The following is a 23,062-nucleotide window of genomic DNA, read 5'->3' as shown; positions in this document are numbered from 1 at the left end:
GCAGGGTGGCATTTCATGCAGAAACATTGCATTGGCAGTATTTGAGGTTGTATCGTCAAGGAAACATGCTTATCGCCCTGGAGACCAGGCTTCCAACCTAAACAGTCTCTTATCGAGGGATTGAAGTCTGAAATCCTCATTCCCCTCTCCATGCAGAAACCCCCCACTTCCCCACCCAGGCCTTCCTAACTATGTTCCTCTTATCTAATCATATCAGGTGTTCCTCACTTCTCAGCTCTGCCAAACAACCTACCAACCAACCTCCACTGAAACATGAGATGCATGTAAGTGGTGGCCCCAAAAACATCCCTTTTCAGTCAAAGATATTGGTTTTCATACAACTCCTCCATTATAAATGTAACATATTAAATGCAGGTGTTTAAACTCCCTACAAAGATGGTGCAGTGACCATAGAAACCTTTAGAAAGAGTTAGAAAAAAATACATTTTTGCTGAGGTTCCTTCAATTGACAAGAACAAACACCAACAGAGAAACACAGAGGGCCATAGAAAGCCAGGCTACACTCTAGATTCCATGAGTCATACAAATGTTTCCATTTTTTATCATAGAAATGAAGAACAAAGATTTGACACTTCCAAGCCCAAAAAGTAAAAACATAAAAAGGTCAGACATAAATGAGGCCTAAAAACAAAATAGTCCCTAAATACAGGAAATTATTTATAGTAAATCAATCATTGGGACTCCATCATCAGGGAGCTGATAGTCCACGAGGACCAGAGGTGATACAGTACGGTGGCCTGTAGGTGCGTGAGTCAAACTGAAACTGTTTGTGTGTTTAAGTCTTTGGCTCAGTCTCTCAGATCCACATTAGGCCCAGTCCAGACCTCGGACACACACAACAACCACTCCTTTCTCTCTCCATCAGGTTCCATCTGGATCACATGGTTCCTCTGTATCTGCTCTTCTCTTTCTTCCTCTTTGCATCCATCTTTATTTTCTTTGTCAAGCTCTGTATTTCTCAGACCTGAATCCCTTTTGTTCTCTCTCTCTCTCTCTTCCCTCCCCATTCTAAGGTTCCTCCTCTCCCGTGGACACAGCCAGACGCATGGCCACAGACAGGTGGTCAGTGAGGCCGGCTAGCTGGGTGATGAAGCTGAACTCTTCAATGTCCTGCAGGTGGCGACAGAGAGAAGCTTCATGACATCACCACAATAATTTCATGATACAACATTATGGGATTACAGATGAATTATATAAAGTCAGCGTAATGCTAGATTACAACACAGTGTATTTTAAATCATCATATTCTGCACCACTGTGTGTATCTGAAAATGTATGTCGACCAGAATTCCTGCCATAGCCAAGTTTAATCACAAGGGGGCAGTTCAGTGCAACGATTGATAATGAGAACAACTACAGCAGTAGTACGAGATGTTGTCCTGCACAGATTTGCAATCTATGCAAATAAAGTGAATTTGGTTTTCTAATGATGAAAACATTGACCTAACCCTAACTCTCCTTTCCCAGTCTGTTTGATCTGGTCTTGATGCTCAGTCTCCTCTCTTTGCATGTTTCTACGTCACAACCTCCTTGGTATCTACAGGGTCTTTAGCCAGGGTTTACGCACCACTTTCCAGTCCTGCTGCACCTCCTCTCTGTAAAGGATGTAGTCGATCCTCCTCCCGTTGCCTTTCAGGGGGATTTTTCTGCCCTTCTGATTAGGACAGTGGTTTTTATTGGTGGGGAACACCAGGTATTCCTTCCTCCCCTCCTCATTCTCCATCACTCTGTCAACAAAAACAACCAATAAACAACTTAAAAATACCATACAATTTCAACAGATATTAATATGTGTATATGTATTGTCTACCTGTGTGTGTGTGTGTGTGTGTTGATATTCGTTGTTTTACTTACTTTTGTAAACTCTCTGGTGAGCTGACCTCCTCGTCATAAAGCCCACTGGTGTCCAGTAGTGTACCTGTTAACACACACACACACACACACACACACACACACACACACACACACACACACACACACACACACACACACACACACACACACACACACACACACACACACACACACACACACACACACACACACACACACACACACACACACACACACACACACACACACACACACACACACACACACACACTGTTTTTCTGATGTGCTTTTCTTTCAAAAACAAGGACATTTCTAAGTGACCCCAAACTTTTGAATGGTAGTCTTTATCTGGGTATAAATGGGTATAAAACAATTTCTAGAGTGTTGAAAGTTTCCAAGATCACAGTGGTCTCCATCATGGCTAAATAAAACAAATATGGAACTCCCCAAACTCTGCCTAGAGCTGGATGTCCAACCAAACTGAGCAACTTGGAAAGAAAGACCTTGGTCAGGGAGGTGACCAAGAACCCAATGACCACTCTAACAGACCTACATAGTTCCTTGACTGAGATTGGAGAACCTGCCAGAAGGACAACAGTCTCTACATCACTCTACATCACCAATCTGGGCTTTATGGGAGAGTGGCCAGACGGAAGCTACTCCTGAGAGAAAGGCACATGAAAACACGCCTGGAGTTTGCAAAAAGGCACGTGAAGGAGTCTGTGGTCTGATGAGACAAAAATGTAACTCTTTAGCCTGAATGCAAAACGGTATGTCTGGAGGAAACCAGGCACAGCATCATGCTATTAGGATGCTTTTCATCAGCAGGGACTGGGAGACAGATAAGAATAGAGGGAACAATGAATGGAGCCAAACAGACAAATCCTTGATGAAAACCTGCTTCAGAGTGCAAACAACCTTAGACTGGGGGTGAAGATTTACGTTCCAACAGGACAATGACCCCAAGCATACAGACAAAGCATTTCTGTATTTCATTTTCAATACATGTGCTAAATTTCCAAAAGCAAGTTTTCACTTTGTCATTAGCTGGTATTGTGTGTGTAGATGGGTAAGAAAAAACATTGCTTGAATCAATTTTGAATTCAGGCTGTAACACCGCAAAACGTGGAGTATGTCAAGGGGTAGGAATACTTTCTGAAGGACTGTAAACTCCTATATATCTACACATTGGCTCTAGTGCACAATAAACTTGGCTTGGTTGAATATACGCCAACATCCATCCTACCATCTCTCACAGCATATAGCACTTGCCAAACATCACAGTGTCCTAGATAATGTTCCCTCTCCTTTAGATTCGGTTCCAGACCATAATTCTCCAGATTTATGCCAGCATCTATTGTACTTATTTTTGGTCTGCACAGTGTGTGCCCAGATTGGCTGCTATAGGAAATCAAGCTTTTTCTAAAGAGGCAAAGCCTAGTTCCCTGACATGAGCACACCCACTTCCTCCAGTACCAGCCCAAACTTCTATCCACTCACCCAGAGCCCAAGGCTTGTCCTCCCCTGGCCCCAGGCGACATGGGTCTTTGTACTGGGTGAAGACGGCATGCTGCTGCTCCAGTTTATCCTCTGAAATAGAGGGGTGCAATGAGAAACAAAGAGGTGCTTGTCTGTACAGATCCACCAGACATTGGTCTAGATACATAAAATTATATGTACAACACCCACAAGTACAATTTCTGCAGGATGTCAGAGAACAGAAGATTTTCACGCAGTCAGACAGCTAGCTACCTGAGGAGCAGTTGTCGAAATTGAGGTCGCCGAGGACAACATCAAAGGCCACCTGGTCCTCCAGACCCTTCTCCTCCGAGGGGCGGGATGTCATCTTGCGGAACTCCGCCCCCCACACCAAGAGCAGATCCAACTGCTCACAACGCACAGCTGCATCTCCTGAGAGATGGAGAGAGAGTGAGAGAGAGACAGGGAGAGAGAGGGGAGGGTGTGGGGGATGGAAATAAAACAATTGAGTGGCTTAGCTAAGCCAGCGAGGATGACCATGCTACTAAACATATTTGTATGGGGGAAGAGCAGGGATTGTCAGGAACCCTGGATGACGTATATTCAATGCTGATCATTTATGAGTCAACAAGACAATGCAAACATGTGTTCTAAATGTAGACAGTAATATAATAGTTGCCTCTGCCTGCACAAGCAGCAAAGGCCAAAATAAACAGAAGTAAAATGCACAAGTACACACACACACACACACACACACACACACACACACACACACACACACACACACACACACACACACACACACACACACACACACACACACACACACACACACACACACACACACACACACACACACACACACACACACACACACACACACACACACACACACACACACACACACACACACACACACAGAACAAGCAGTAAGAAGGGAAAAATGGGCCATGAAAAACAAACAGCAATAAAATGTGCCCCGTTGCAAAGATGTTTACTGTAGTGTGCAGCATCACCCAGAACATAATGAGGCTATTCTTGTACTCTCTCCCATATGTTTAAGTTGGCTTTAGAAATAGCCGTAGTTCTATAATTAGCTGACTCTCAAAGACATGGGAGGCTCCAGAAATAGCAGAGAGATCTGTCTTGGTAAAAAATTAGACCCAGAGACCAGAGGCTTTAAATAGGCCTGACACTTGTCTCCATGGGAACAGAGGATGTGTGCGGGTTTGATGCATCCATTTATCTTATACACCGAGGTAGAAAGCTGAGTAGTCTACTACACACTAACCACCTTAAACCATCTGCCTACAACTGTTGTGTTCACACACTCACCTGTACAGGTACAATCACACTCACACCCTTTTTTTATTCTATAACATTTGTCCTATTTCTCTCTGATATTCACATTAGACCACAGAGCCAGAATAGACCCATTCAGACACTAGAGAGAATAAGTGTTATGGCTGGGATCCAATTAAAAAAGCATCTCAAAATGTATTGCTTTGTTGATGTGTATTGTTCTCAACGTACCTTCAATGGCATGCAGATGAGTGCAGGTGAGATATCCCACAACTCTTTGCTCCTGATGGGAGGTGCCTACCTGCACCTGTAGAGAATAGGGAGAGACAAAGAGGAAGTTAAATATCTCTGTCAACAATTTGATCGAATATTGAATTAGAAAAAATTTAATACCGCATTTACACCACCTTCTCTGTCATTGGCCCAATCCCAAAACTCTCATCCTCCATCTGTCTCCTCTCCCTCCCTCTCGTCTCCCCTCTCCAACACTCTTTTCTCTGACATTGTCCCTCTTTGAAATCCCCTCAGTGGAGACAGTCTGTCCGTCACTGTCTTGATTTACAGACCTGAATTGGCTATGATGAGCGTGGAATGAATGGAGAGGCTTTTACTGCAGATCACACTGGGTCTGTGAGACTGGGCCAAAAATGGATACTGAATGGATGGACTGGTGCTCTTGAGTGTAAGGGATGGGTGGACTACACAGAGGGGTGTAGGGTATAGGGGCCGATTAGAGTATTTGATTGTGTGGGTTGGAAACACACAGTGTTCTGAAGTCTCGCGCAGAATCAGTAAAGGTCTCTTTAAAGACCTTTATGAAGAGATCTCTGAATAGGTCTCCTCTGTGATCAGGGCTATTGTAAATTGGATTAGATTTGATTACAGTGTATTCAGTGTATACAGTGTTCTCTGTTCAGACACTGTGCAGTCATCCAATCACTGAATTGCAGTCTTGGCTTGGTCTCACCATCAAGGGCCTCACAGTAAATGCTGAGGACCAATAAAGCATTAACCCACTTAGCTAGACTTTAATATGAAATGCAAGCTTTACATTTTAGACCTCAAACATAATAAATTCAGTGACATTTTCACCCACAGAGATTTTCAACATTAACTCAATTAAGATGCAGTAAACTCTATGTCCAGCCATAACCTGACACACTGTACTGTCCCTGACCCATCTGTAGTGCTGGAGCTGCTGCCTCCCCAACCCTCTCACCATGCCCCCCCCCTCTCTCTCCCTCTCTCTCTCTCTTTCATCTCCTCTCTCTTTCCCTGACTGTATCCCTGTGTATGAATATTTCAGAGGCTTATCCATGCTTGGGTAAGTGTGTGCTCTGAAACTGACAACAGGCCTGAAGGGGGAATCAGGGGTATGTGTCTCGGGCCTCTTGTGTGTGTGTGTGCGCACTTAAATGTGTGCGTGTGTGCACATGTGTGTGTGTCGCTGTGTGTTTGTGTTTTACGTAGGCTGTGTGAGAAAATAAATATATTATAATGATGATTATGATAATTGGAACTGACTAAACTAGTAGCAGAGTAAAAGGTCCATGTGATTCCAAAGAACTAGATATGTGACCCACTTTAAATTCTCCTGCACCCAGACCTTTGTCTCTCTCATCATGGAGGCTAGAGAGAGGGACCAATACCTCTACAGTACACCATTACTGTGTTCAATGCTTAAATAGACTTTCATATTGACACATGCAGAGTAACAGCAAAGCCCTTTATCCACCAGGAGGGAAGGTGATTTAAATCAACAAATGGAGTCGACCTCAGCACTGAGAGGAGAAGCTATGGGTTTATTTATTTAATTGATCTCCATTTGATGTGAGCTTTGAGTGGGCCTGACCCTGTTTTGAGGTTTTCTCTGTAATTCAAACCACGCACACACACACACACACACACACACACACACACACACACACACACACACACACACACACACACACACACACACACACACACACACACACACACACACACACACACACACACACACACACACACACACACACACACACACACACACACACACACACACACACACACACACACACACCTTCTTCACCCTTGTCCTTTGCGGTTTTAAATAATAAATAGAGGGCTAATTGTTGAGACTCAAATTATTTAATTACTGGGTTGCTCACTCTTCAGGGAGACATTTTTAATTAAGTTAATATCTCTGCACACTCTCCTCCCCATATCCCTCCCTTCCTCCCTCCTTCCCTCCCTTCCTCCCTCCTTCCTTTTGCCTCCAGAGCTCATGTCTTTGTAATGTTTGAGTCTGTCACTTTGTATTGGAAGTGAAATCTGCCACTTTCACTTCATGTAGGTCTGCTTACACCATAGACTGTTGGAGGAAATTACCATGTAATATTGATTTGGTCACAAGACTCCCAAGCTTAGAGAGAAAGATCCCTGGGATACATCATTGTTTCTGAAACCCAGTGGCATGCATTCATGGATGCCAAGGGAAGCAAGCCTTGCTTCCCAAAATATTTCACCAATATATATATTTTCTTATCACAGCACCCCTCTGTCTCAGTATGTGTAGTCCATGTATCTGATGCTGTCTGGACCAAAAGAGTATGACATGTTGCGGCCGTAGCATTTGATGATTGATGCCAGCAAGCATTTGGCCTCGGTTGATAAAATAATTCTAAACTAATTAGCCAATCAGTGTTGAGCTGAGCTCAACTGTGGGTTGTCCTGGTGCAGCGAAATGCCCCCAAGGGAGGCCAGTTTGGATTTGGCTTCAAAACAATCAAATCACATCCTAAGCTAAACGTAATTTTAGTTTATGGCCTGCTTGTGTTGATGTCCTGCAGTAGCTAGCTTGCTAAATCGGCACTTTCCTAAACCATGGATGGAGATGGGGATTTAGATGTGGTTTTGACTTAATCCTCTGTACAGGCCAAAGATTATGATGACGATTATGATCTAATCATAAATTAACTGGCCTGAGAGGATTGAAGTTCAATATCTAGCCTAGTAGGCTCAGGTTAACTAGCTAGCTAACTTAGCTGGTTCATTGTTACCCAGGTTAGCGAGCATTTTTAACTAGGTAGCCTATGACAGAGCCATAGAGAGTGGAGGATGGTATTGGCGCTCAACTAGTCTACAAGTAGGGTGAGTCAAAAAATGTTTTTACTTGTGCAAGCACAAACACACACACACACACACTAGTTGTTTAGTAAACTGTCGAAAACATTAACTTGCTTGACCATGCTGATGGTCATATAACAGTTTGTCACATGCAATATTTGCTTTGTGGAGTTCAGAGGAAAGATGTTGCTCTCAGGTTTTGTGATGAAACACATGTATGTTTAGTTGAATTTATTCCGCCACTGTGTGACTGTTGCCGTTTTGTTGTCACAGCCTTATTGTATATCACTGTGGCGTATGAACTAACGGTTATAGAGCAAACAATGCAAATATCACAACATAGGTTGTAATATGGCTTTTCTACTGGCTTGGCTTCCTCTGTGATTTTACGCACACACCGCTACTGCTGAAACCTGCTAGTCTGTGGGGTCAAGCTGTATTAGAACCCTGCAGCTAGGGGTCAATACTACAGCTCTGGAGACAGTGAGATGGTGACCCAGAATGACCCTGGGGAAGAGGGAGGGAGCCACTTAGAGGCAACACCATGTGAGCTTGTTATCTGAAGCAATAGCTAGCAGGGGCAGGTATCAAACCTGTGTGTCAGAGTGGTAGAACTACTTGGTGCCTACAGTATCTAGCAGGCCTGTCAACCTCCTAGCGTCTTTCAGATCCATCACCACCTTCAGGCTGAGCTACCCCAGCAGGACCTGAAGCCCAGCCAGTACCAGGGATGCATTCCAAATGGCACTCTATTCCTTACATAGCCACCGCTACAGCCACAGACCCATTCTCAGTCACACAGCCTCAGCCCCAGCCCCAGTCACACAGCCTCAGCCCCAGCCCCAGCCACATAGCCTCAGCCCCAGCTACACAGCCCCAGGCCCCAGCCCCCAGCCCCAACCACAACAGCCTCAGCCCCAGACACACAGCCTCAGCCCCAGCCACACAGCCCCAGGCCCCAACCACAATAGCCTCAGACCCAGCCACACAGCCTCAGCCCCAGCCACACAGCCTCAGCCACGCAGATTAGTGATCACTAAACTAAAACTCTTCTCCGATCTGCCAGTCATCACTCTCCCCAATGAAGTCAACACACAGTGCCTCGTCAGTCACCCACAGCACACGGCACAGCGCTGCTACGGCAGCAGACTACCATAGCTCACTGCTGGGAATGGGAGTGACTAACATTCTAGCCCAAATGTATGTTTTAATGTATGTTTTAGGAAAAGTTGTGAATCTGTAGTTTTGGAGCAACTTGAAAGCCCAAAGACAGCTGTAATAGAAGATTATCCTTAAAAAGGAAGATCAAATAGGTTCAATAAGCTCCTGTTGCCCTGTGATAATTCAAATGTCGTTCTTGAAACTGTTTTAGTGTCACTACAACATACAAAAAGAGACCTTGCTTGTTTGAGAACTTCAGAAATACTGTCATGGTATAAAAAGACAGCCCACCTAATTATAATCAAATACAAAAATATGGGAATAGCAAAAACTGCTGAAATGACACCACCCTTTGAACAGAGGGTAGACACATATCTGCAACCCTCAAATGAAAACTAAGGCCTACAGTTTTATTTGAGACCGAATAAAAGGAATAAAAATACATTCATTCTTTGTCCCGGTGTCTGCCAGGATTTCAAGAGAGATGTTCAATTTCAAAATCCCCCCCAAGCTAAGGGTACAGGGGACTATGACTAAATAATTCAACTTCCTTTTGTTCACAGAGTTTCTGCGACAGTTAGATTGAATATATCTGTCCAACAAAAGAGGAAACAGATTCAACCTCAAAAAGCAGCCAGAAGTGAGGATGCAGCCTGGAGGACATTTAAGTCCTTCACCAAAAGTCTGGCCCAATAAGAGGCAGTAACACATTGGTAAAACTCACCGGGTTGAAAAGTACTAGCCTAATTATTATTATTCCTTCAGCCTTTTACACACTGACAGAGATTTATTTACAGCACTTGCCAATGCTATCATAAGGATAGACAGAGAAAAAACACCTCACCTTGACAAAGAGGACTCCTTTCGCTGCGAGGGCGTCTTCCCCTCGCCCGTTGGGGTAGCACTCGTAGTGGGCGTCCAGTATGGGATAGCGGCTGGCCATCATGACGCCACTGTTCAGGAACTTGAAGCGGGAGCAGCAGCCCTTCCAGGCGTAGCGGCCCACATCACTCAGGATGTAGGGGAAGTAGTGGTGCAGCTGCTGCCTCAGCCTGGACATGGCCCGGTGGTCAAACACTTCCTGCAGACACAGGAAGTCCAGGTTGGCAGGGAAGAAGGCAGAGATCTCATGGTCGAATCCGTCGTCGCCTTGGCGCCGCTTGCGACCCGTGTGCTTCTTGAACATGGAGGTGCGGTGGGACAGGGTGTTGTTAGAAGACACCCCCCCTGTCAGGCTCTCTGCATCACCTTCCCCTTGGTGATTCCCTGCCTCTGGGGGGTCTGGCTCTGGGGCACTGATACTGATCTGGACCCCCGAGGCATGCATGGGGCAGTCTGGGGAGTTCTGGGCCCCTGTGGTGTGCAGTGGACAGTCAGAGTTGTTCTGAGAACCAGCAGTGTGAAGGGGGCACTCTGGTGTGTCCTCTCCACCAGCTACATGGACGGGACAATCTGAGGAGCCCTGGTCCCCTTTTGAGTGTATGGGGCAGTCAGCACCTGCAGTGTGTATGGGGCAGTTTGGACCTGTGGTGTGTATTGGGCAGTCTGAACCTGCAGTGTGTATTGGGCAGTCGGTTACGGGTTCGGTCTCGGCCTCGGGTGTGTTGTCGGGCCGCTGGCCCAGGGAGGATGTCCGTCGGAACCCTGTGACCAGGCTGCTGAAGGAGGTTGCGCTGATGGAGGTGTTGGTGGGGGAGTCGATGTATATCTTGATCTGCGGCCGGCTGGCCCCGTTACGGATGCGCTTGCCCACCTCGCGGGCACGGCGCTGGGTCTCAGACAGGTTGTTGAAGCGTGCCAGGGAGTCTGGCAGTAGGCACACGTTGGAACTGCCGAAGCAGAAGCTGCGGCCCTGCGGCCTCCAGTCGGCCAGTGACGCCACGCACCCCTGCTCAGCCTGGTGCTTGTCTGGGCGGCGGTGGGTGTAGAGATAGGGATGGCGGGCCGCCTGCAGGGTAGCCCACAGCAGGAAGCCCAGCAGAGCGAAGGGCAGCGAGGCCAGGAGGAGCAACAGGTAGAGCGGGGTGGACACCAGCACATACAGCGTCACGAAGGAGCAGGGGTCCTGGGAGCGCCGACGCTTCTCCAGAGAGGTTGCCACGCAAGAGGACAGCAGGCGGTCCAGCAGCCAGTAGCAGGGGAAGATGAAGCCCCATGACAGGCTGCTGAGGCACCGTAGGAAGGCACTAGAGTAGGGAGAGGTGTGGAGGACCATCTCTTCTCTGGCTCAAATAAAACACTTTTACAATAAAATCAATGGAGAAAAAACTAAACTCAAATCTACCCTCCCCCCTGAGTGGAGAAAAAGACACTACATGGTTCCCTTTGCTTTCACCAGCAGGCTTTGAAGCTCTTTCTCTGACGACAGGAGGCTCCTTTATCCTCCCCCTCCCCTCTTAACAGTGGCCCTCCAATGGAGGAAGGATGAACTATAATCTCTGGGTGGTGATCATCTTGACGACGTGGAACTAAATGCTGCAGTCACAAAGGTTCCATGGACTGATCAGGGAGTCGGATCTATGAAGAAGTAGATCTCACCACTATCTCAGCATCAGAACCTGGAGATAGAAGATGGAGGAAAGAAACATAGAGGGAGAGATAGAGGGAGATAATGTATAAGAGAAATAGGGAGAGAATAAATGGAAGGGGAATTAGCTGTGCAATGACTCACTGTGATGAAAAGTGTGGTCAGCAAAATGGGTCTTAATTTCACTAATGTCCCCCCCCAATGGTTAGAAATACTGCTTCACAGATACATTGTTTCGGATAGGCTTGTGTGCATGCCATAATATGTACTACAGCAAAACAGAGATTCATGGGTGTGTCTGTGTGTCGAAACAGTCAAAATGAGACATGTTTTTATTATAACACAACAAAAACCCCAATTGGTTTTAGTGACAAAACATGGTTTATAAATCAGCAGAACTCATAGCAAATAACAGTGCTGTAAACGATCTTTAGACACAGGAGGCAATCAGTGGGGTAACCTTATATGAATAGAGGTTGAGTGAAAAAGGGAAGCAATCCACTCTGTATAAATAAATCATGAATTGTTAATTCATTCATTGAAACAGTTGAGGGTTTAACAACACTGTTGGGTCACTGGCCTCAGCCTAAACCCCAGAGCCACCAAACCATATTCAGCACAACCTGGAGTGTGTGTGGCAGAGGCCCTGGGGCAAGACTGTGCTACAAAGACTATATGTCAGAGTCGTGTGTATAGGTGGTAGGGAAGTCAGGCGCAGCAGAGTCAAACGGAGTGTAATGGAGTCTTTTAATATATGTCCACTAAACATGCTCCAAACACTAAATGAACATACACAATAAACATGGGTACGAAGACCCACCGCGCACCTATACAACCATAAAAACAACACTGACATAAAACAATCTCTGACAAAGACATGAGGGGAAACAGAGGGTTAAATACACAACAGGTAATGAATGGGATTGAAACCAGGTGTGTAGGAAGACAAGACAAAACCAATGGAAAGTGAAAAATGGATCAATGATGGCTAGAAGACCGGTGACGTCGAACGCCGAGCACCGCCCGAACAAGGAGAGGCAACGACTTCGGCAGAAGTCATGACAGTATAAATGATTATGTTTATTTATTTATTTATTTTTATTTAACCTTTATTTAACTAGGCAAGTCAGTTAAGAATAAATTCTTATTTATAATGATGGCCTAGGAACAGTCAAAAGGCCTACTGCGGGGACAAATCAAATCAAGATGTAGAGCTTACAGTGAAATGCTTACTTACGAGCCCCTAACCAACAATGCAGTTTCAAAAAAATACAGATAAGAATAGATAAATAGATAAAAGTAACAAGTAATTAAAGAGCTGCAGTAAAATAACAATAGTGAGACTATATACATGGGGTACCAATACAGAGTCAATGTGCAGGGGCACCGGTTAGTTGAGGTAGTATGTACATTATTATTATTATTTTTTTAAACCTTTATTTAACTAGGCAAGTCAGTTAAGAACAAATTCTTATTTTCAATGACGGCCTAGGAACAGTGGGTTAACTGCCTGTTCAGGGGTAAAACGAAAGATTTGTACCTTGTCAGCTCAGGGATTTGAACCTTCCGGTTGCTAGTCCAACGCTCTAACCACTAGGCTACCCTGTCGCACCAGGTAGAGTTATTCAAGTGACTATGTATAGACGACAACAGAAAGTAGCAGTGGTGTAAATGGGGGGGGGGGGGTGTAAATATTCTGGGTAGCTAGATGTTTAGGAGTCTTATGTCTTTGGCGTGGAAGCTGTTTAGAAGCCTCTTGGACCTGGACTGGGCGCTCCGGTACCACTTGCTGTGTGGTAGCAGAGAGAACAATCTATGACCAGGGTGGCTGGAGTCTTTGAACATTTTTAGGGCCTTCCTCTGACACCACCTGGTATAGAGGTCCTGGATGGCAGGAAGCTTGGCCGCAGAACTGGGCCGTTCGCACTACCCTCTGTAGTGCCTTGTGGTCAGAGGCCGAGCAGTTGCCATACCAGGCAGTGATGCAACCAGTCAGGATGCTCTCGATGTTGTAGTTGTAGAACCTTTTGAAGATCTGAGAACCCATGTCAAATCTTTTCAGTCTCCTGAGGGGGAATAGGTTTTGTTGTGCCCTCGTCACGACTGTCTTGGTGTGTTTGGACCATGTGATTGCTTTTCTGATTTTCGTGACCAAGTTACCTGATGCTAAGTGTACTTATTGTTTTGTCGAGCGATCGATAAACTTACACAAACGCTTGTATTGCTTTCGCTGTTAAGCATAATTTCTAAATCTGAGAAGACAGGTGGATTAACAAAAGGCTAAATTGTGTTTTTCAATATTGCACTTGTGATTTCATGAATATGAATAGTTTCTAGTAATATTATTTGACTGTGGTTCTATGCTATTCAGCGTTGCTGATGACAATTATCCCAGATCCGGTATGGTTGGTTCAGAGAGGTTAATGCAACCGCTGTGTCAGATTTAATAATCTGAGACGGCAGAAATGAAACCAGAAATTACATGATAAATATTCCCTTACCTTTGATGATCTTCATCAGAATGCACTCCCAGGAATCCCAGGTCCACAATAAATTATTCATTTGTTTGATAATGTCCGTTATTTATGTCCTACTACTTTTGTTAGCGCGTTTGGTATACATATCCAAACGCTTGTGCATTTCTCCAGACAAAAACTTCAAAACATTATATTACAGGTCGTAGAAACATTTCAAAATAAGTAAAGAATCAATCATTAGGATGTTTTTATCATAAATCTTCAATAAAGTTCCAACCGGAGAATTCATTTGTGTCTTGAGGAGGAATGGAACGCAACTCGATATCATGTGGAATGCGCGTGACCAGGAAATGGCTCTCTGCCAGTAAGCTGACTCATTCAGCTCTTATTCAGTCCCACAACACAGTAGAATCCTCATTCAAGTTTCTAAAGACGGTTGACATCTAGTGGAAGCCCTAGGAAGTGCAACTTCATTCATATCCCAATGTGAATTCAATTGGGCCTGGTTTGAAAATCCACCAACCTCAGATTTCTCACGTCCTGTTTGGATTTCTTCTCAGGTTTTTGCCTGCCATATGTGTTCTGTTATTCTCACAGATATCATTCAAACAGTTTTAGAAACTTCAGAGTGTTTGCTATCCAATACTAATAATAATATGCATATATTTGCAACTGAGACTGAGGAGCAGGCCGTTTACTCTGGGCACCTCTGGGCACCTTTCATCCAAGCTACTCAATAGTGCCCCTGCAGCCATAAGAAGTTAAGACGCCTTTTGGTCCTAGACTTGGCGCTCTGGTACCGCTTATCGTGCGGTAGCAGAGAAAACAGTCTATTACTTGGGTGACTGGAGTCTCTGACATTTTTTATGGGCTTTCCTCTGACACCTCCTATTAAAACCAGGTTGTAGGTTTGGAGTTTTGATTTCGAGTGGAGGTTATGTTGTGGAGGGTAGAATCTTGTATATGTCCTTGCGGAAAAATCTATATTTTTGTAAAAACATGCTGAAAAATGCAGATGCCCATCTCTGAATCAATCAGGATCATGTAAAAATGTAATTGTGTTAAGAAAAAGAAAGCACTGTGCAGCTCCCGCCAATGAATTATGCAGCCCCTGTCAATTACAATTCATTTTTGAGGATAACAACTTTAACATCCAAAGCAGATAGTGAGTCCCTTTAGGACTGACGCCAAGAAAAACTGTCAATAGATCAGAAATTGATATATTGATGCTATTAGCTCTCTTAATTATGTCATGTAGGTTGCATCAAAGCCTGTTACAAGATTATAAACCATCTCTGGTTACATGGTGTCTCATTATGTGTAAGGTCGCTGTTTGTGTCATCATGTGTGCCCTCACAGTTTGTCACTATGGCCAATGCCATACTTTCTGTCATATTGTGTAACGTCATGCATTATGTCATCAAGGGCAGATGGACTGCATTTAGACAGGCAGCCCAATTCTGATCTTTTTTTTCTCACTACTTGGTCTTTTGACCAATCAGATCAGCTCTGAAAAAGATCTGATGTGAAAAGATCTATGTGATTGGTCAAAAGATCAATTAGTGGAAATGAATATGAGAATTGGGCTGCCTGTGTAAACACAGCTATGTTTATCATATCAACCCCGAATAGACCTTGGCTGAGTGTCAAACGCAAAGTAGACAGCCCTCGACCCTAAACCCTCAGCCCTTGAATTACGTTTTACATCGTCACATCCAAGTGCCTTAAATGTCCCTTGCCCAAGCGAGGGAGAGTTATGATCTGAGAGGCAGCGTCCTTAGTGAAAATCTTGATGTTGAGCTTAAAAACAACCAACCTAAAGCTATTAATATACCTAGTAAGATAACTTATATAGCTAGCACTCCTGTCAGGTAGCTAGCTATAGTTACCCATAGCTGGCTAGCTAGTTTTATAGTTTGGTCATTTATTCCAATAAATGTCAGAATTCCCCCAAAATATGTTTATGAATCTAGCTACGTCTTACAGGCTCCTCACTACGAGACTAAGTCAATTTGCCAATACTAAAATCAATGCCTATATATATATATATATATATATATATATATATATACAGTATTAGCAAGCTAGCTTCATACTTTTTCTGACATGCCAAAAATTTGGCCTTGTTGATTACATCTGACACTTCGCAGCCACCAGATTTTGACATGTAACTACAGTTTGCATTGAATTGTGGGTCATATCAACCCTGCAAGTGACCAATTTGTTCACTCGCTCCCTTGAGCTAAATCAAGGGCAGACGGGGCAACGTTAGTGAATTGAACCTCCACTGAAGATGGCAATCAAACTGCATCCGGTTACGATGGGGATTCCCCCGAGGGAAAGTGACTACCTCAAGGGCTGTGGCCCTTGTCTGCATCTTGTGGTTTGGACTGCAGCCCTTGTCTGCATCTCAAATGCATCTCAAATGGCCCATAGGGCGCTGGTCAAAAAATAGTGCACTATACAGGGAATAGCATTCCATTTTTGGATGCACAGCCTGGTTCTGTCTGCTAGACAATGAGTATGCCCTACGATGAGGCTGACTGAACACTAACTGCATCTGTCTCTGGACCTATGACCATGACCATGTTGGAGTGAAGTGTAGGCTGCAGCAGTAGCAGCTCCCACCAGGGGCTGTTTGTGACCTTCTCCCTTCGGGGCTGAAATGGCAGTGGGGACGACTGGGAGTATTTTTGGGTCCGATGACAAACCATTACAATGTGAACTCTTCTTAGCTGTCTTGACATGGGCATCATGACAGGGGGTTGGAGAATGTAGCGTTTTTCAGACACCTGAAACAGCCGTTTCCTGCAATCTTGAGCCATAATCATTATTCTTAATTCTATGTAAAAAAAAGGTGTCTGCAAATCTAAGCATACCTCTTGAGTTGTCTGTATCCTCCTGACTAATGGTTCTTTAAAAGAAAAATGCTGCATTGATGCTAAAATCTGCGTAAAAGACTGAAAGCAATTTAAATCTTATTCAGTACATTTAATTACTGCTTGATTTTCTTAAGTCTAATAACCTTGCCAACAGGCATGCCAGCTCAGATAGTTCGACAAGCTAACTACACAAACTTGATTGATAGCCTGAAATGACTTCTTGGTTATGAGTTTGTGAAATTGGGAACCTATCTGGGCTAGTTAAAGTCAACTTCATAAAATTGCTAGGCGGCTAGTAATGTTACAGAGAAACAAAAAATAACTAAAATAATCTACACTTTTATTTATATTTTCTTTGCTATATGAAACTGTCAGTGCTTGTTGAAGTTAAGCATTATTAACTGTGAACTATTCTGTCTTCAATATAGAGTATGTGCCACTTTGCCAAGATGATAATGACGTATATGCATGTTATACAACAATCTGAGGAATTTCCCATCAATTTCCCTCTGCAAAGCATTCAGATCGATCATATTGGTATCTTGATGTGCAAATGACACAGATATAGCTCTCCATTCTGAACCCTATGTGCTTACACAGAAGACAATGCAGCATCACACCTGTAATTACTACTATTCATATTGAGGCGACATGCTTGGCTTTCAAAAATCCCTTGTACAGTGTCTTCAGAAAGTATTCACACCCCTTAACCTTTTCCAAATTTTGTTGTGTTACAGGCTGAATTTAAAATGGATTACATTTAGATTTTTTTTTGTCACTGACCTACACACAATTACCCATAATGTGAAAATAGATATTATTCCCAAAAATCTGAAATGTCTTGAGTCAATGTATTCAACCCATTTGTTATGACAATCCTAAATAAGTTCAGGAGTAAAAATATGCTTAGGTCACATACTAAGTTGCATGGACTATGTGTGCAATAATAGTGTTTAACACAATTTTTGAATGACTACCTCACCTCTGTACTCCACACAGTATCTATAGGATCCCTCAGTCGAGCAGTGAATTTCAAACAAAGATTCAACCACAAAGACAAGGAAGGTTTTCCAATGTCTCACAAAGAAGGGCACCTATTGGTAGATGGATAAAACAAACAAAAAGCAGACATTGAATATCCCTTTGAGCCTGGTGAAGTTTTTAAATACACTATGGACGGTGTATCAATACAACCAGTCACTACAAAGATACAGGCGTCCTTCCTAACTCAGTTGCTGGAGATTAAGGAAACCACTCAGAGATTTCACCAAGAGGCCAATGATGACTTCAAAACAGTTACAGAGTTGAATTGGCTGTGATAGGAGAAAGCTGAGGATGGATCAACAACACTGTAGTTACTCCACAATACTAACCTAATTGACAGAGTGAAAAGAAGGAAGCCTGTACAAAAAACAAATATTCCAAAACATGCAACAAGGCACTAAAGTAATACTGCAAAACAACTTAGCAAAGCAATATAATTTTTTGTCCTGAATACAAAGTGTTATGTTTGGGGCAAATCCAATAAAAATGACTGAATACCACTCTTCATATTTTCAAGCATAGTGGTGGCTGCATCACGTTATGGGTATGCTTGTAATCGTTAAGGACTGGGAGTTTTTCAGGATAAAAAAAAGGAATGGAGCTAAACACAGGCAAAATCCTAGAAGAAAACAAGGTTAATTCTGCTTACCACCAGACACTGGGAGATTATTTAATCTTTCAGCAGCACAATAACCTAAATCACAAGGCCAAATCTATACTGGAGTTACTTACCACTAAGACAGTGAATGTTCCTGAGTTACAGTTTTGATTTAAATCTACTTGAAAATGTATGACAAGACCTGAAAATGGTTGTCTAGCAATGATCAATAACCAATTTGACAGAACTTGAAGAATTCTGAAAAGAATAGTGGACAAATGTTGCACAATCCAGGTGTGGAAAGCTCTTTGTGACTTACCCTGTAAGACTCACATCTGTAATCACTGCCTAAGGTGTTTCTACAAAGTATTGACTCAGGGGTGTGAATCCTTCGGTAAATTAGATATTTCTATATTTAATTTTCAATCATTTTGCAAAAATGTCTAAGAACATGATTTCAGTTTGTCATTATGGGGTATTATGTGTAGATGGGTGAGAAATATATATTTAATCCATTTTGAAATCAGTCTGTAACATGACAACATTTGGAATAAGCATGAATACTCTCTATAGGCACTGTTTTAGCAATGATAATTTTGATTGTGCTTTGGCTACCCTTTTTGAATCAGCTAGCTGTCACGCACTGACCGTAGAGATATTTTTATTCTCTATGTTTGGTTGGTCAGTGTGTGACTCGGGTGGGAAACTCTATGTTCTTTGTTTCTATGTTTTGGTCGGGTATGGTTCTCAATCAGGGACAGCTGTCTATCATTGTCTGATTGGGAATCATATTTAGGCAGCCTTTTTTCCTTTTGTATTTGTGGGTAGTTGTCTTTGTTAGTGGCATTATAGCCTAAGTAAGCTTCACGGTCATTTTGTTGTTCTTTGTTTTGTTGGCGACATTTATCAATAAAAGAAATGTACACCCACCATGCTGCACCTTGGTCCGGTCATTTCCACGACGACAGCGATCGTGACACTAGCGTAATATATTTGAATCATATCTAATATGCTTAATCCATCTCACTGTTTAGGGTGATGTGCTAATGCTGTGTCTAGATGATCAAAACAGAGTCCAACAACACTGGACCTTTTTATGAAATTAGACAAAGCAAATTTGCACGCACAAGCTGAAGCAGGAGAGATAGAGAGAAGTGCAGAGGAGAGATAGAGAGAAGTGCAGAGGAGAGATAGAGAGAAGTGCAGAGGAGAGATAGAGAGAAGGGCAAAGGAGAGATAGAGAGAAGTGCAGAGGAGAGATAGAGAGAAGTGCAGAGGAGTGATAGAGAGAAGTGCAGAGGAGAGATAGAGAGAAGTGCAGAGGAGAGATAGAGAGAAGTGCAGAGAGAGAGAAGTGCAGAGGAGTGATAGAGAGAAGTGCAGAGGAGAGATAGAGAGAAGTGCAGAGGAGTGATAGAGAGAAGTGCAGAGGAGAGATAGAGAGAAGTGCAGAGGAATGATAGAGAGAAGTGCAGAGGAGAGATAGAGAGAAGTGCAGAGGAGAGATAAAGAGAAGTGCAGAGGAGAGATAGAGAGAAGTGCAGAGGAGTGATAGAGAGAAGTGCAGAGGAGTGATAGAGAGAAGTGCAGAGGAGTGATAGAGAGAAGTGCAGAGGAGTGATAGAGAGAAGTGCAGAGGAGAGATAGAGAGAAGTGCAGAGGAGTGATAGAGAGAAGTGCAGAGGAGAGATAGAGAGAAGTGCAGAGGAGAGATAGAGAGAAGTGCAGAGGAGAGATAGAGAGAAGTGCAGAGGAGAGATAGAGAGAAGTGCAGAGGAGAGATGGAGAGGAGAGATAGAGATGGAGAGAAAGCAAAGGAGAGATATCGTGAAAAGAAGTGCAGAGGAAGATGGAGAGGAAGAGAAAGTGCAGAACCAGTTCCAGTCCTCATCATCATCCATCTCCCCAGCCCATTCTAGGTTGATGATGACAAAGGTTAAGACAACGGGATTCTAATATCCCATAATGTTTTGCAAAAATGGGACCAGCATTGCAAGTTAGCAACGGCGCTAGTAGTTATCAACAGCACTGGTCCAATGAATGTCTTTACTTTCGAATGCTGCCACATTGTCTTAAACTTGTCATCTTCAACCTAGAGCCCATTCCCCACAGCAGCAGATTGACTCCTGACCTCTGCATCAGAGGGGTGGGTGACAGATGGCAGGATCAAGTGGAGAGTAAAACACCAGTTGTTTTATCAAATAGTAACCCTGTGTCTTATCCAGACTCAACTAATCATAATCCTCAACAGTGTGGATGATAGAAAAAATATCACTGCATTGTGCAAGAGCTGACACATATCATCATCCTCTCTATCTCTGTATCTAACCCACAAATACACAGACATGCAAACCACAGTGCCACATCGCATAAACTGTATGAACCAGAGGAGGAAGGGGAGGACCATCCTACTCAGTGAATTTCATAACAATTCAAATAGTGAAACATTACAAAAGTTGAAGAATAAATTATACAACGAGCATAGTGACGATGCTGTATGTGGCTGCTATGAAAGTTAACTGTGTGTGAGGGTGATCATGGGTGTATTCATTCCGCTGATTCTGTTTTCTTTAAATGGAAGCAAACGGAATGAAACGGGGATGGACCTACCTGAATTTGTCCAATAGGAACCTTTGTTTTTAGAACAGAACGTTTTGCAACTGTTTGGACTAATGATTACATCCAGATCAGCTAGATGCAGGCAAGAGTGTGCAAGGCGGTACTGAATGTGTCACTGTCACCTTGATTACTCCAATTTGTCTCTCGACCTGTGCACCTAAGTTATAAAGTTCAATTTGTAGGCTAGGTTGTAGAAACCTCATGATGGGTATAGGGCAAAGTTTTGTATCATGTAGTAGCCTAAACCTATCGATGTTGAGCTGGGTGAATGGAATATGAATGACAGTCATCCAATTTGCTGTAATAGAAAAAAGGCCATGCTCATAACAAATTGTCCCTCGCTAATCTTAAACAGCACCAACAGCCACTGGTATGAACGGTATAATATCCTATCCTATGCATACTTTTAGTTTCATAGACATATTTGCACATACACAAACATAAAGCATACATACACAAACACTACCGACGTAGGAAATGTGTATTTGAGTTTTAAAAAGGCTTCTAAAGTTTGCAATTTCCACGTTGAAATTTGAGACTTGATTTGCCTCAATGAAAAATGTCAATGTATTATAATCCGCATAAACAATTCACATTTCCTGTTGCTGCTGGATTATTTTCCTGCTGTAGCAAACTGGCTCAAATTAAGATCCTACATTTGTAGTTTTCTCAGAGATATAAATACACAGTGACACAACCTAACACAGAAGAACACTCACAGAGAGGAGTTTTGCAGTCAGAAACAATCTTGTCTTTTATTGATGTGTTTGCTCTGCTGGGTCTACTGCTGCTGATGACAGGGAAGACAGGGCACCACTGTAGCCCGCTGAGCCCATCCCTGGTGCTACATGGCAGGGTGCTGCACCTACAGTACCTACAGTATGACCCGACCAGGACTGAATGTGATGACCTCTGCCTGAACACACTACTTGTGCTTGGCAGAACACAACGTGAAGTATGCTATAGTCAGAGAGATTGAGCACAGTATGAGATGGGAAACTTTACCTGACCCTGCAGTTTATAGTAATGCTTACAGTAATACTTCTCAAGCCAGTAAGGCTTCTGCAGCCACTAAGACCACACACCAAGACACACCCACATGAAAAAATACTGTAGTATTATGATATTTATATAGTATAGGATTCACTGTAGTGTTTTTGTGGACATGACTGTAGTATACTGTAGTATTTCACTATAGTGTTTTAGTTTTTTAAAAATCTTTGACAAAAAAGTAGGGTCTTTTTCCTTGAGGAAACCTATTGAACAAATACTAAAAGAGCAAATGATCCATAACCTGTAGGTAGATCGGACTGGAGTCTGGATGAATCGTTCAGCGCTTCTGCTCTTTTCTATAACCCATAGGGAACATAACAAATGATCTATACTTGGCATGTAGGTTTGTCCTTATGGGTAGCACAAGTTGGGATAAGGAGGAGGGGAATAGGCACGGTATATGCAAATTAAATACTGTAGTATTACTTTAGTTAAAAAGCTGTAGTGTTTTTGCTGACATTACTGTAGTATTTACTGCACAGTGTTTTGGTGGATAATGCTGTACAATTTACTATAGGATTCTCAACTACACTACACAATTCTAAAGTAAGAACAAAGCATGATTGAGTGTGGAGTATAATATGCTACAATATACTACAGTTTACTACAGAATTCTATATAATTCTATAGCAAGTACTCTAGTATCATATAGTAAACTGTAGTATTTTTTCATGTGGGCAAACGCACATGCACATGCGCACACGTACAAACACAGACAGAGATAACATGTGCACACACACGCACGTCCCCCCCCCCCACACACACACACACACACATACACAGCAGTGCCCTGACCTCTGTTAGGTAGTGACACTGAGAGAGCCCTCCTGTCTGATTGCCAGAGTAGCCAGCTCAGCAGTCAGCTCTGCTCTTCACTGTCTTTACATGACTAACAACTCTTATCTGTTGTTTACTGGAGGGAATCTAGGAATATACTGTATCTTTCCATTTTACAGGA

The 23,062-nt window shown here is 43.2% G+C and overlaps 1 protein-coding gene across 1 annotated transcript in view; it reads right to left on the bottom strand.

The window, feature by feature from the left end:
• Positions 1 to 546: 546 nt before the first annotated feature.
• LOC123999752 (sphingomyelin phosphodiesterase 3-like) overlaps positions 547 to 23,062 on the bottom strand; it is a 44,639-nt gene continuing 22,123 nt past the window's right edge. The window contains exons 2-8 of the mRNA XM_046305783.1: positions 9,749 to 11,462; positions 4,867 to 4,942; positions 3,607 to 3,765; positions 3,355 to 3,444; positions 1,876 to 1,939; positions 1,589 to 1,748; positions 547 to 1,131 (exon numbers count right to left, since the gene is read on the bottom strand). Of these exons, the coding sequence (XP_046161739.1) occupies positions 1,030 to 1,131; positions 1,589 to 1,748; positions 1,876 to 1,939; positions 3,355 to 3,444; positions 3,607 to 3,765; positions 4,867 to 4,942; positions 9,749 to 11,119 (2,022 nt within the window). The 5' untranslated portion in view covers positions 11,120 to 11,462 and the 3' untranslated portion in view covers positions 547 to 1,029. The remainder of the gene's footprint in view (positions 1,132 to 1,588; positions 1,749 to 1,875; positions 1,940 to 3,354; positions 3,445 to 3,606; positions 3,766 to 4,866; positions 4,943 to 9,748; positions 11,463 to 23,062) is intronic.

Source organism: Oncorhynchus gorbuscha, linkage group LG02 (assembly GCF_021184085.1).
Source record: "Oncorhynchus gorbuscha isolate QuinsamMale2020 ecotype Even-year linkage group LG02, OgorEven_v1.0, whole genome shotgun sequence".
In the NCBI taxonomy this organism is placed as follows: Eukaryota; Metazoa; Chordata; class Actinopteri; order Salmoniformes; family Salmonidae; genus Oncorhynchus; species Oncorhynchus gorbuscha.
The sequence above is the reverse complement of the archived record's forward strand: the minus strand, read 5'-3'. Positions and strand labels throughout refer to the sequence as shown.